The sequence below is a fragment of the Rana temporaria genome, chromosome 1 (assembly GCF_905171775.1).
Source record: "Rana temporaria chromosome 1, aRanTem1.1, whole genome shotgun sequence".
NCBI lineage: Eukaryota > Metazoa > Chordata > Amphibia > Anura > Ranidae > Rana > Rana temporaria.
The window spans coordinates 140,277,462-140,291,261 of record NC_053489.1 but is presented as its reverse complement, the minus strand read 5'-3'; the positions used below and the strand labels follow the sequence as shown (position 1 = coordinate 140,291,261).

Genomic DNA, 13,800 nt, shown 5'->3' with positions numbered 1-13,800 from the left:
GAAGAGCCTGCACCCTGAGGTGACAACTCTCCTCTTCATACATTAGAGAAGCCTGCACCCTGAGGTGACAATGAACTCTCCTTTTTTTTTACAGTACATTAGTGACTCTTCTCCTTGTATAAATGAGAGGATCCTGTGTCCTGAGGTGACACCTCTCCTGTGTTATACAATAAAACACGTTTATGGAGTGGGGAAGGCTTTGCCCTGAGGTAAGTGACACCTCGGCAGGCGCTGTGCTCTCCGCAGTGTGCTCTGGGTGTGGTTGGTTGCAGCACTACTGGTCGCTCATAGAAGTACAGAGACGTCTGCCAGCTGCCAGCTCTCTTCCTCCTCCTCTCAGTGGTTTGGCCTGAGCAGTGACTAGCAGTCCGCCCCGATCTAGGCCCCACCCCTGACATCAGCCATCTCAGACAGGCAGCTCCCAGCCATCCACACACACATAGACGAGTTGGCCGTCTGCAGGGACACATATCAAACATGGCTGCAGCGCTGAAGGACGGTTTTGAGAAGTTCCTGCACCAGAAGAATGTGTGTACCGACCTGCTGGAGAAGATCGAGGCCAAGACTGGAGTGAACCGACGATACATAGCCCTAGGTGAGACCCCCATCCCCCCCCAGCCCTGCCCTGGAGATGACTTGGTGAGATCAGCTGATGGTGCTTCTACAGAGAGCAGACACCTCTGTCTTCTATACCCCTCCTCCTCCTCCTATACAGGACACACAGGATGAGGAGGAGATCATCCATCAGAAGGAAGGAGCATTGTCCTCACCTGACAGGTGTTGTCTGATCATCTCCCTGTACAGAATGAGGAGGAGAAGGGTGACATGGAACACATGAGCTGCACCTGCTGTGTGCACTCTGCTGACATATGGTACCTGAGCTCTGCATGGAGGATCTCCTCACCAATCCCTGATCATATATACTGTATATATATAATACTAGATGTGGAGGAGATCACCCAATACAAGCAGGAAGACACAGAGCACAAGACACTCAGCCCTACTAGTACTTCTATTTATAGTATCTGATCCTTGGAAGGCTTTACCCATACATATCCCACTTGCTGCAAACCTCCAGGCATGGCCCTGACGCCTGTCATCACAAACTGCCTGGATAGTGCAGGTTTTTACATAGAAATGTGCTTTACACAATCAGATCGGTACTAGATCCCCTCTCCCTCCTTCAGACCTGTACTAGATCCCTCCTTCAGACCTGTACTAGATCCCTCCTTCAGACCTGTACTAGATCCCTCCTTCAGACCTGTACTAGATCCCTCCTTCAGACCTGTACTAGATCCCTCCTTCAGACCTGTACTAGATCCCTCCCTCCGCCTTGAGATCTGTACTAGATCACTCCATCTGCCTTGAGACATGTACAAGAGCCCTCCCTCTGCCTTGAGATCTGTACTAGATCCCTCCTCCTTCAGACCTGTACTAGATCCCTCCTTCAGACCTGTACTAGATCCCTCCCTCCTCCTTCAGATCTGTACTAGATCCCTCCCTCCTCCTTCAGACCTGTACTAGATCCCTCCTTCAGACCTGTACTAGATCCCTCCTTCAGACCTGTACTAGATCCCTCCTTCAGACCTGTACTAGATCCCTCCTTCAGACCTGTACTAGATCCCTCCTTCAGACCTGTACTAGATCCCTCCTTCAGATCTGTACTAGATCCCTCCCTCCTCCTTCAGACCTGTACTAGATCCCTCCTTCAGACCTTACTAGATCCCTCCTTCAGACCTGTACTAGATCCCTCCTTCAGACCTGTACTAGATCCCTCCTTCAGACCTGTACTAGATCCCTCCTTCAGACCTGTACTAGATCCCTCCTTCAGACCTGTACTAGATCCCTCCTTCAGACCTGTACTAGATCCCTCCTTCAGACCTGTACTAGATCCCTCCTTCAGACCTGTACTAGATCCCTCCTTCAGACCTGTACTAGATCCCTCCCTCCGCCTTGAGATCTGTACTAGATCCCTCCTTCAGACCTGTACTAGATCCCTCCTTCAGACCTGTACTAGATCCCTCCTTCAGACCTGTACTAGATCCCTCCTTCAGACCTGTACTAGATCCCTCCTTCAGACCTGTACTAGATCCCTCCCTCCTCCTTCAGATCTGTACTAGATCCCTCCTTCCTCCTTCAGATCTGTACTAGATCCCTCCTTCAGATCTGTACTAGATCCCTCCTTCAGACCTGTACTAGATCCCTCCTTCAGACCTGTACTAGATCCCTCCTTCAGACCTGTACTAGATCCCTCCTTCAGACCTGTACTAGATCCCTCCTTCAGACCTGTACTAGATCCCTCCTTCAGACCTGTACTAGATCCCTCCTTCAGACCTGTACTAGATCCCTCCCTCCTCCTTCAGATCTGTACTAGATCCCTCCTTCAGACCTGTACTAGATCCCTCCTTCAGACCTGTACTAGATCCCTCCTTCAGACCTGTACTAGATCCCTCCTTCAGACCTGTACTAGATCCCTCCTTCAGACCTGTACTAGATCCCTCCTTCAGACCTGTACTAGATCCCTCCTTCAGACATGTACTAGATCCCTCCCTCCGCCTTGAGATCTGTACTAGATCCCTCCCTACGCCTTGAGACCTGTACTAGATCCCTCCCTCTGCCTTGAGATCTGTACTAGATCCCTCCTTCAGACCTGTACTAGATCCCTCCTTCAGACCTGTACTAGATCCCTCCTTCAGACCTGTACTAGATCCCTCCCTCCTCCTTCAGATCTGTACTAGATCCCTCCTTCCTCCTTCAGATCTGTACTAGATCCCTCCTTCAGATCTGTACTAGATCCCTCCTTCAGACCTGTACTAGATCCCTCCTTCAGACCTGTACTAGATCCCTCCTTCAGACCTGTACTAGATCCCTCCTTCAGACCTGTACTAGATCCCTCCTTCAGACCTGTACTAGATCCCTCCTTCAGACCTGTACTAGATCCCTCCTTCAGACCTGTACTAGATCCCTCCTTCAGACATGTACTAGATCCCTCCCTCCTCCTTGAGACCTGTACTAGATCCCTCCCTCCGCCTTGAGATCTGTACTAGATCCCTCCCTCCGCCTAGAGATCTGTACTAGATCCCTCCCTCCTCCTTCAGATCTGTACTAGATCCCTCCCTCCTCCTTCAGATCTATACTAGATCCCTCCCACCTCCTTCAGATCTGTACTAGATCCCTCCCTCCTCCTTCAGATCTATACTAGATCCCTCCCTCCTCCTTCAGATCTATACTAGATCCCTCCCTCCTCCTTCAGATCTGTACTAGATCCCTCCCTCCTCCTTCAGATCTGTACTAGATCCCTCCCTCCTCCTTCAGATCTGTACTAGATCCCTCCCTCCTCCTTCAGATCTGTACTAGATCCCTCCCTCCTCCTTCAGATCTGTACTAGATCCCTCCCTCCTCCTTCAGATCTGTACTAGATCCCTCCCTCCTCCTTCAGATCTGTACTAGATCCCTCCCTCCTCCTTCAGATCTGTACTAGATCCCTCCCTCCTCCTTCAGATCTGTACTAGATCCCTCCCTCCTCCTTCAGATCTGTACTAGATCCCTCCCTCCTCCTTCAGATCTGTACTAGATCCCTCCCTCCTCCTTCAGATCTGTACTAGATCCCTCCCTCCTCCTTCAGATCTGTACTAGATCCCTCCCTCCTCCTTCAGATCTGTACTAGATCCCTCCCTCCTCCTTCAGATCTGTACTAGATCCCTCCCTCCTCCTTCAGATCTGTACTAGATCCCTCCCTCCTCCTTCAGATCTGTACTAGATCCCTCCCTCCTCCTTCAGATCTGTACTAGATCCCTCCCTCCTCCTTCAGATCTGTACTAGATCCCTCCCTCCTCCTTCAGATCTGTACTAGATCCCTCCCTCCTCCTTCAGATCTGTACTAGATCCCTCCCTCCTCCTTCAGATCTGTACTAGATCCCTCCCTCCTCCTTCAGATCTGTACTAGATCCCTCCCTCCTCCTTCAGATCTGTACTAGATCCCTCCCTCCTCCTTCAGATCTGTACTAGATCCCTCCCTCCTCCTTCAGATCTGTACTAGATCCCTCCCTCCTCCTTCAGATCTGTACTAGATCCCTCCCTCCTCCTTCAGATCTGTACTAGATCCCTCCCTCCTCCTTCAGATCTGTACTAGATACCTACCTCGCCCCCTTGAGTTCTGTACTAGATCCCACCCTCGCTCCCCTTGAGTTCTGTACTAGATCGCTCCCCTTGAGTTCTGTACTAGATCCCTCCCCCGCTCCTCTTGAGTTCTGTACTAGATCCCTCCCTCGCTCCTCTTGAGTTCTGTACTAGATCCCTCCCTCGCTCACTTTGAGTTCTGTACTAGATCCCTCCCTCACTTTGAGTTCTGTACTAGATCCCTCCCTCGCTCACCTTGAGTGCTGTACTAGATCCCTCCCTCGCTCACCTTGAGTTCTGTACTAGATCCCTCCCTCGCTCACCTTGAGTTCTGTACTAGATCCCTCCCTCGCTCACCTTGAGTTCTGTACTAGATCCCTCCCTCGCTCACCTTGAGTTCTGTACTAGATCCCTCCCTCGCTCACCTTGAGTTCTGTACTAGATCCCTCCCTCGCTCACCTTCAGATCTGTACTAGATCCCCCCCCCCCTATTTCAGATCTGTACTTTATTTTTTTTACTGGGATGCCTTGTCTCTATAGGTCAGGGATATGCAATTAGCGGACCTCCAGCTGTTGCTGAACTACAAGTCCCATGAGGCATAGCAAGACTCTGACAGCCACAAGCATGACACCCAGAGGCAGAGGCATGATGGGACTTGTAGTTTTGCAACAGCTGGAGGTCCGCTAATTGCATATCCCTGCTATAGGTAGTTGTGGTTTAGCTAATTTTGCCTAAATTGCATTTTTTCCCCACCCCATATAACGCCATTATGGAAACGTTACAAAGGAACATTTATACAGATCTGACGAGGCAGCTAGCCCCCGCACATAGAAATAATATTCTGTACACAGCAGGGGAATAACTTTTTTCCCATATTGCCTGTGGTGTTGGCGGCACGCCTGCTAGCTGCTTGTTCTTAGATTGGAGTGACTGACACCCGGCTTCCATAGCCATCTCCCCTCCTCTGTGTATCCTGTCAGAATGGCCGACCTTTGTAAAGTCTAGTATTTATGTCGGGAGCAGTGTTTGCAGATTAGGTGTCAGTCTTTGGTCTTCAGTAGTGTGGATTTTGCAGGCCAGGCTTGTCTGAAAGGTGTAGTGGCAGGAAATCCTATGCTAAAAATATTTTTGTCCATAAGCTAAAAGTAGTGATGGTAAAAAAAAACGCACATGCTGAAGATTGTAATTTTAAATCGTTGAAGAGATTTCCTTTGACTTTCTGTCTTGCGGAGATCCCTCCAAAGTGAGGGAATTACTAGGCCGGCCATACACTGTACAATCAGATTGTATAATCTCTGTACAGTGTCCTTTTAGGGCTTGTTCAGACAGATACTGAGACCCGCAGTCCATGAAGAAGCACCTTAGGCGGTTTCAGCCACCAGGTTCTGCATGCAGGTAGCCCATACAGGTCCATAGACATGAATGGGCTGTCTGCCTGCAGCATCTGGTGACTGAAGCTACATAACGAGGCACTCATTCACTACAGGTGCCAACTCCTGTCTGAATGAGGTCTTAGATATACGAAAACTGTGTAATAGGACATACCTTATCAATATATTCAATTAATATCAAAGCAGGCAGGTGTTTGCACATAATTGATGGTAGATCTAATGCAGATTGTACAATGAGAGTTTATAGTGAATCTCACTATTGAGAGACACAGGCAGCAATAACAACCTCGGAGGGATTTTGCACCTAGGCTGAATTCACACTTCAGTGCTGTGCAGGGATGTGCAGTCGGGTGAGGCAGAGCCTCACCTGCAATGAACATATAAAATAACAGACTTCGAGGGTCGATCACTGGGGGTAGGTAGCTGAAGATCTAACCCACCACTGGTCAAAATTTGGGGCTCCTATGGTTCCAGAGGTACGGGGCTCCTTGTGCAGCCTGTCAGAAGCTACATACAGAGCGGCCAGTTTAAATACAAGTTGGCACCCTCTGTTTGCAGCAGACTGAGAGGCTGAGCTCACAGTGCCTCTCCTTACTTCTTGTCAGAGGCACTGAGCTCGGTGGACAGCTTGGACCAATGGTAAAGTATCATTAGACCAAGCTGTCTAATAAAAAATGCTTCAGTGGAGGCACACCTCTCGCTGCAGTGTCATAGAAGGGGGCATGTGTCTAAAAGACTAACCCAGCCCTCTTGACTACAAGGAAATACATGGGTTTATGGGTATAAGATTTACCCACAACCCCATGTTTTTCTCATACAGTTAAGAGGGAGAATAAGAATCGGCTGCTGCTGAAAAGGTACAATCTAAATCAGGGCTTGACAAATTTGCTTGGAATCTAGGAGCCAGCCAAAAAAACTTGGAGCCAGAAAACGCACCCCGTCCCGACGAGCTTGCGCGCAGAAGCGAATGCATACATGAGTAGTGACCGCATATGTAAAAGGTGTTCAAACCACACATGTGAAGTATCGCCGCGATTGGTAGAGCGCGAGCAATAATTCTAGCCCTAGACCTCCTCTGTAACTCAAAACATGCAACCTGTAGAATTTTTTAAACGTCGCCTATTGAGATTTTAAAGGGTAAAAGTTTGTCGCCATTCCACAAGCGGACGCAATTTTGAAGCGTGACATGTTGGGTATCAATTTACTCGGCGTAACATTATCTTTCACAATATAAAATAAATTGGGCTAACTTTACTGTTGTCTTATTTTTTTAATTAAAAAAATAAGATTTGTTTCCCAAAAAAGTGTGCTTGTAAGACCGCTGCGCAAATACGGTGTGGCAGAAAGTGTTGCAATGACCGCCATTTTATTCTCTAGGGTGTTAGAATAAAAAATATATATATAATGTTTGGGGGTTCTAACTTCTAAGTAAAGGGAAGGAGATGGAAACGGGCAGGGACGCTCCATTAGCATTACTGGTTGTCTCGTCATACCAACGGCCACCACAAGAGGGCGCTAGACTGCAGAAGGCTGCAAAGCCGCAGCCTCAATCACCGGCTGGCGCGGCCCAACGCAATCGCGAGGGGGGTGGGGTGCGCACAGAGACGGTGTACCCCAGCTGTGCCGCGCCAGGTTGCTAATTCTAGTCACAATTGCGAACTGGCACCCGGGGTTTGACGAGCCCTGATCTAAATCATATATTTATAAGCTGTATGTTATAAGATAATTTATTATTTATCTGTTTACTGTGAAATTACTGGTTGGAAGTTACAATTATTATATATTTATTATAGTTATATGTTACTTATGGTAATTAACTCCTTGCCTCCCAGGCCAATTCTGACACTTCTTTCCTATATCGTTTTTGATAGAAAATTACTCAGAACCCCTAAACATATTTTATATGTGGCATAAGTAACCTGTGTTTATCTGGCTCTGTTTCACACATGTCCAGGCTGTCCGTGGTACGTTTTTGTAAAGGGTCCTGTGCGTTTTTTCTTGCCCCCCCCCCATTTTTTTTTTTTTTTTTGTCCGGTTTAAGTGAGAATTTAAGTAAAAATTTGCACCTGACTCACAACTTAAAACTTTGAACAAAACCACCCCGGACTGCAAACAGCAGCCGGACATGTGTGAGCCTAGCCTTAAACTAATGCCGGGTACACTTGATTTTCCAACAAGAAAAACTTGTTGTTTTTTTTGTTTTTTTTTTAAGGAATGTTGGCTCAAACGTGTGTTGCATACACACGGTCACACAGTGATTCTGAGCATGTGTAGGATTTTTTTCTGCGATCGTCATTTCCGACAAGAACTTTTCCTGTCGGAAAATTTGAGAGCCAGCTCTCAAATTTTTGCTGTCGGAAATTCCACATCGTGTGTTTACATCAAACTTTTCTTGATGGAAATTCCGATCGTGTGTACGCGGCATAAGCTTTAGAAGAATACAGTGCTGCCAGATACTCACACTTGTTAGGACTGCAACCTCCCACTCATGCTTCAATGTGTGTGGGAGGGGCTGCAGACTCTAAGGCCCCGTACAGACGACCGAACATGTCTGCTGAATCTGGTCCGCGGACCAGTTTCAGCAGACATGTTCGGTCGTGTGTAGGCGCGAGCGTGCAGGATTCCAGCAAACATTTGCCCGCCGGGCCTTTTCCCAGCGGACAAATATTCCTGGACTTGTTTTAAAACAGCCCGCTGGAATCCTGCCCGCTCGGACATGTTCGGTCGTCTGTACAGACCTACCGTACATGTCCGAGCGCCCGCCATCCCTCGCATGCGTCGAATGACTTTGACGCATGCGTGGAAGCATTTAACTGGCAGGGCCGCCCATGTCGCCGCGTCATCATCGCGGCGACGGCGCGGACACGCCCCGCGTATTGTTTACGCGCGGATTTCTGTACGATGGTTAGTACAGCCATCGTACAGAAATCCCCGGGCAGACATGTACGGTGAAAACGGTCCGGCGGACCAGTTTCATCGTACATGTTTGCCCGTGTGTACACGGCATAAGAGATGAGATTGATGGAGTTTCTCAGCCTTGGAAGATAAAGAGAAACAACTACTATAGGTGTGTTGCAAAAAAATTATCAGAATAAAACAGTGGAACTTAACATGTAGGCAGCATGCGTTTAAACACTTCTTGTTTGAAGGGTACCTTCGCTTCTGTGCTTATCATGGGTTGCTTATTTTGGTGGTGGTTTTAAAGAAGTCTCCCCAGAAGTTAATGAGGCTTGTTAAATCCCTCGGGGATCCAGTGCACGTAGCACTTGGTTAATGTTAATATTGGTGCTGGGGTTCCTAAGCAGGGTTATCGGGTGGCTAGACCCTCCCACCTCTATCCAACAATGCTGGACAAAGGAGATGGGCTTGTAACTGACTGCACAGAGGAGAGAGGGAGGTGCAGACACTGAGCCTGTGAGCACTCCCCTCACATGGCTCCTCTGAACACTGCAGACGGAACTTCTTCTGCCCTACATCCTTTATATCCCTGTGTCTTCTCTGCTTCATTTGTACAAATAAAAGAATAAAAGAGTCCAAAACCGCCTTTCCTCTAAAAGCCAAGTCCGTAATTTCCTGCAACTGCCAGCTAGATTAAAGGCGATGACTATATTAGTAGCTGGCAGCTTGTGTTGCGCACATGATAGCGGCTGGGGAGCAGCGCTGCTTCTTCACAAAAGCACAAGCCAACAACATCAAAAGCCGGCAGCTACTACACTAGTCTGTCTTGGACATTGTTGCCTGTACCTCTTCTCATAGTAATGCCCGTAATTTGGGCTTCTGTCTGGGGTGGAGCTACAGTCAGCACTTTCCTGCAGCTGGGAAATAGCTGTTCATAGCTAAAGCTGCCAAAAAGACATTCAGTGGCTTTCCGTCTCTCTTTTGAGAGCGCAGAGAGAAGACAGAGCCACGACAGAGCTGATGGGCACAGCGCTGGATCCAGTGAGGGGGGTGATACTGATGCTTAAACATTTTTTCTTACCTTAATACAGGGAATACATTAACGAGGAGATACAGTTTTCCAATAAAAAATGTAATAAAAACATCCCAGTGAAGCATAAAAAAGTTTATTAGAATTATGATATTAATATAGTCCATCAAGTGCTTACTTGCCAAATCTGCGATTTCCTTGCCCTGCTGAAATGCAGCCAGCGGCCATCTTAGGTGAGGGAATCTGAAGCAGGTGCTAGCGATTTCTGGGATTTAGTGCAGCTGACTTAAGCAGGCCATACACGGTCGAATTTCAAACCAATTTTCTTTTCAAAATCAGAAAGTTTGTTTCTTTTGTGATCCGATGATGCCACCATTGATTTTTGAAATTCAGCCGACCAAACCTTCATGTTGCCTGGGAATATTCGTTTCTCTCCGGGAATATTATTTTCTTGCACATGCACATTTTTTTTTTTATTAAATTTCTCGCACGATTCTCCCATCATTAATCAGAAAATCATTCGTTTTTTAAAAAAATTCCAACATGTCGGATTTCTCAAATTTGTTTGCCGCACGAAAATCGTCTGTTGCTGCAGCCCACTAACGGTACGAAAGTTCTTTGATACGATTTTCGAAAAAAATAATAATTCCGAAATTCAAACCGTGTATGGCCGCCTTTACTCGGCATGCATACCTCCCAACATTTTGAGATGGGAATGAGGGACACCTACTAGCAAAAGTATGTAGGCATAGGGCACACCCCCTGCCACGCCCCTTTAAAGGAGAATTAATTTAAGAAAAAGATTGGTTAAATCTACAAGGGCGGCTTCTTTTTTTTTTTTTTATTTTTTTTTTAACCACTACTATTCCTTTATACTGGCTTGTACATTTTACAAATGCAGCAATTTAGAAATTGGCTAACAAGTTTAGCACTTGGCAACACTTTTTTATAGATAAATAGTAAATTTTATATACAACTGTATGGATCAGACGAAAATGAGGGACAGGTGGACATTGCTCAAAATCAGGGAAAGTCCCTCGAAACTTATAGACAGTTGGGAGCTATGGGCATGCACCTTCCTGATTCTGTGCATGCACACCAGTTGCAGGCACAGTGGCCCAGATTCTCGTAGAATGGCGTAAATGTCGGCGGGCGTAACGTATCTCATTTACGTTACGCCGCCGCAAGTTTTACAGGCAAGTGCTTTATTCACAAAGCACTTGCGTGTAAAGTTGCGGCGGCGTAACGTAAATCACCCGGCGCAAGCCCTCCTAATTCAAATTAGGCGGGTAGGGGGCGTGTAGTATTTAAATTAAGCACATTCCCGCGCCGAACGTACTGCGCATGCGTCGTCCGAAAAATATCCCAGGGTGCATTGCTCCAAATGACGGCGCAATTGGTTTTGACGTGAACGTAAATAGCGTCCAGCCCCATTCACGGACGACTTACGCAAACAACGTACATTTATAAATTTTGACGCGGGAACGACGGCCATACTTAACATTGGTTGCCCCTCCTATAGCAGGGACAACTTTACGCCGGAAAAACCTAAACGTCGTAACTTCACTGCGTCAGCCGCGCGTACGTTCGGGAATTCGCATATCTAGCTAATTTGCATACTCGACGGGGAAAACGACGGAGGCGACACCTAGCGGACAAAAAAAAAATGCATTTAGGATCCGACGGCGTAAGAGCCTTACGCCTGTCGGATCTAATGGATATCAATGCGTAACGGATTCTAAGAATCAGTGGCATAGATACGACGGCCCAGATTAGGACTTACGACGGCGTACATGGCGTTGCGCCGTCGTAAGCCCTTTGAGAATCTGGGCCAGTGTTTCCTTGGGTTACTATAGCAATGGCGGGAGTGGTGGAAGTTCCTGTTCTGTTGTTATAACAATCTGTTCACAACAAAGGATCTGGAGGGGGGCAGAGGATCTGGAGGGGGGCAGAGGAAAGTGCTCCGCCTAACTCTGCCTGCTATCGCATCATTTCCGGTTTTGAAATCATGTGATGCCAGAAGCTGTGGATGCCTGTTGAATCCTGGGATTGTTGACACTGATATATCCCAGGAGTCAACGGGAAACCAGAGATTATGTACCCAGCGGTGGTGACAAGGGGCCTGGAAGTGGCGAGGAGGGGGGGGGGGAATAAAATAAAAATGTCCAACCTTTAAAGACAGAGGTATTGGCTAGCCGTAGGGCCATGAGTGTTAGATACTGTAGCTGCTGACTTTTATTATAAGGACACTTGCCTGTCCAGGGATCCCACGATGTCCTCACCCGAGACGATTCTTCAGGTGAAGGTTCTGGCATCTCTAGTAAGGGAAACAGGAAGTGAACACTGCAGGGTAAGGTTAGGGGGCCTAACTTCTGGCTCAGATCACCGCGGCGAACCGAGCCGGAAGTGGGAGCGGGTAGCTGTCAAAACCATGTACCCCCTCCCAAAAAAAAAGCACCCAATGTGGCAGTGGAAGGATGTAAACAAGCAGAGCGCCCCCTTTTGGGTCAAGCTCCACTTAAACAAGCTTGCAGCTTCATGTTAAAAGCACAAGGTGTGTTTGGTGTTCACGTGTACCAGCCACAGACGCCTCATTAGGTCTCTCCAACCGTCTCCATGGCCTAATTCGCACATACAGACATGTTTCAGTGTACGATGTTGTGTTTGCTGGGTTTACCACTAAATTCTATTTGTGAGCAATGAAAGTCTTTTTGTCGTGATTTATGTGAGTGACCTTGCATAAATAACAGTGTGCTGCTTCTGTAGATAACATTTTATTATGATTCAGCAAGAACATTTCATGGTGTTGAAAAGACTTTATTCACAAAGCTTGAGCACGGATGTAGGCATGTGATATGGAAGAGACCGAGATGAGGAAGTGTGATAATCTTCACTTGCAAGAGTCATGAGGATGGTTAGGAGAAGGGTGTAAATTGAGGTTTTCACAGCTCTTCTGATGTTAATTGCATTTGGAGTTGAAGAAATAATATTTTCTTGCCAATTAGAGCAATATGTTGTCTTGCTTACTCAGTGCTTGTATTTGGGCACAGCAATTTGGAGTACAGGTCCCTGTGTTTTAGGGCATCTTATATCGTATACAGTTAAAAGAAAGAAAGAAAATCCATGGCTACAAGTAACATTGCTAAAGTAGGTTTATAGTCCTTTCATACACTTTTTCATTTTAGAATATCAGCATTTTCCAATGCAATATAGGCTTACTTAAAAAAAAAATTAAATAAAAAATCTTCTTTCATGTCATGAGTTCTTCTGGTTATACATTTCCACAACTTCTTGGATTCCTTGCATGCTTTCCAGTTCTAAGGACTATATATCCCATGGTACCTCGCTGTCTGCAAGCAGTGATTCCTGTACTGACTCCGCCCACAGTACAAAGTTTGAAATGTACTCAAGATTCCTAAAACTTTTCAACATAGGCCAATTTTACGAATCCCTACCCTTAACCACTTCAGCCCCGGAAGGTTTTACCCCCTTCATGACAAGGCAATTTTTTGCGATGCGTCACTGTGTTGCTTTAACTGCAGGTCGGCAGAGCAGCAGATGCAGGTCGGCAAAGAGCAGCGGATGCAGGTCGGCAGAGCAGCGGATGCAGACAAGCCGGGTCATACACATCAGGGTAACAGCATAAACGACAGGCAGGAGAATAGTCAGAGTCCAGGCTGGGTCTTGGCAACAGGTAATCAGGCAGGGAACTGAACAGGGTCAACAAGCCAAAGTCAGGACTGGAGATAGAAGCAAGGTGAGGAAGCCGGGTCATACACAGGAACAGGATGCTTTGCACAGGATCAGGAAGACAGGGAACAGACACAGATCAAGCAGCAAGGTGCAGCATTCCTAGAGCGTCTTTTATAGGCCGTTGGGCGCCAAGGGTGCATCTAACGCTTGCACATAGGCGTGCGCAAAGGCCGTGATTCGCGCAAGCGCATAGGCACGTGTAAAGTCCGTGATATGCGCATGGGCGCACGCCTTCTGAAGCAGGCAGGATGTCCCTGACAGTGTGACTAAATTGAAATTTGACCTCAAAATTAACAATGGTCTGTAGTGTATGTTCAAACCTAAATACGATGTATGTAATTTCCTGCGGTGCCTGTGCTCCTAGGACATGTGTGTCATCGTTCTCAGGGGTCAGTGGGCATCGCCGCAGGATTGCATTGCGTTTTTTCCACACTGCCTGCGCTACGCCCTGTGTATAATGCGCATGCACGAGATCGGGAGGTGCATGCTGGGTAGCCAGCGGCACATTATACCGGAACAGTGTCCTGGTGGGCTTCACATGCCCATAATCAAGATGGAAGCACTAAGGTAAGTAAATGATTAAAAAGATGTACTCGATCCGTGATTTA

The 13,800-nt window shown here is 47.3% G+C and overlaps 1 protein-coding gene across 1 annotated transcript in view; it reads left to right on the top strand.

Moving 5' to 3' along the window:
• Positions 1-379: 379 nt before the first annotated feature.
• REEP5 (receptor accessory protein 5) overlaps positions 380-13,800 on the top strand; it is a 44,858-nt gene continuing 31,437 nt past the window's right edge. The window contains exon 1 of the mRNA XM_040343526.1: positions 380-595. Coding sequence (XP_040199460.1) covers positions 478-595 — 118 coding nt within the window. The 5' untranslated portion in view covers positions 380-477. The remainder of the gene's footprint in view (positions 596-13,800) is intronic.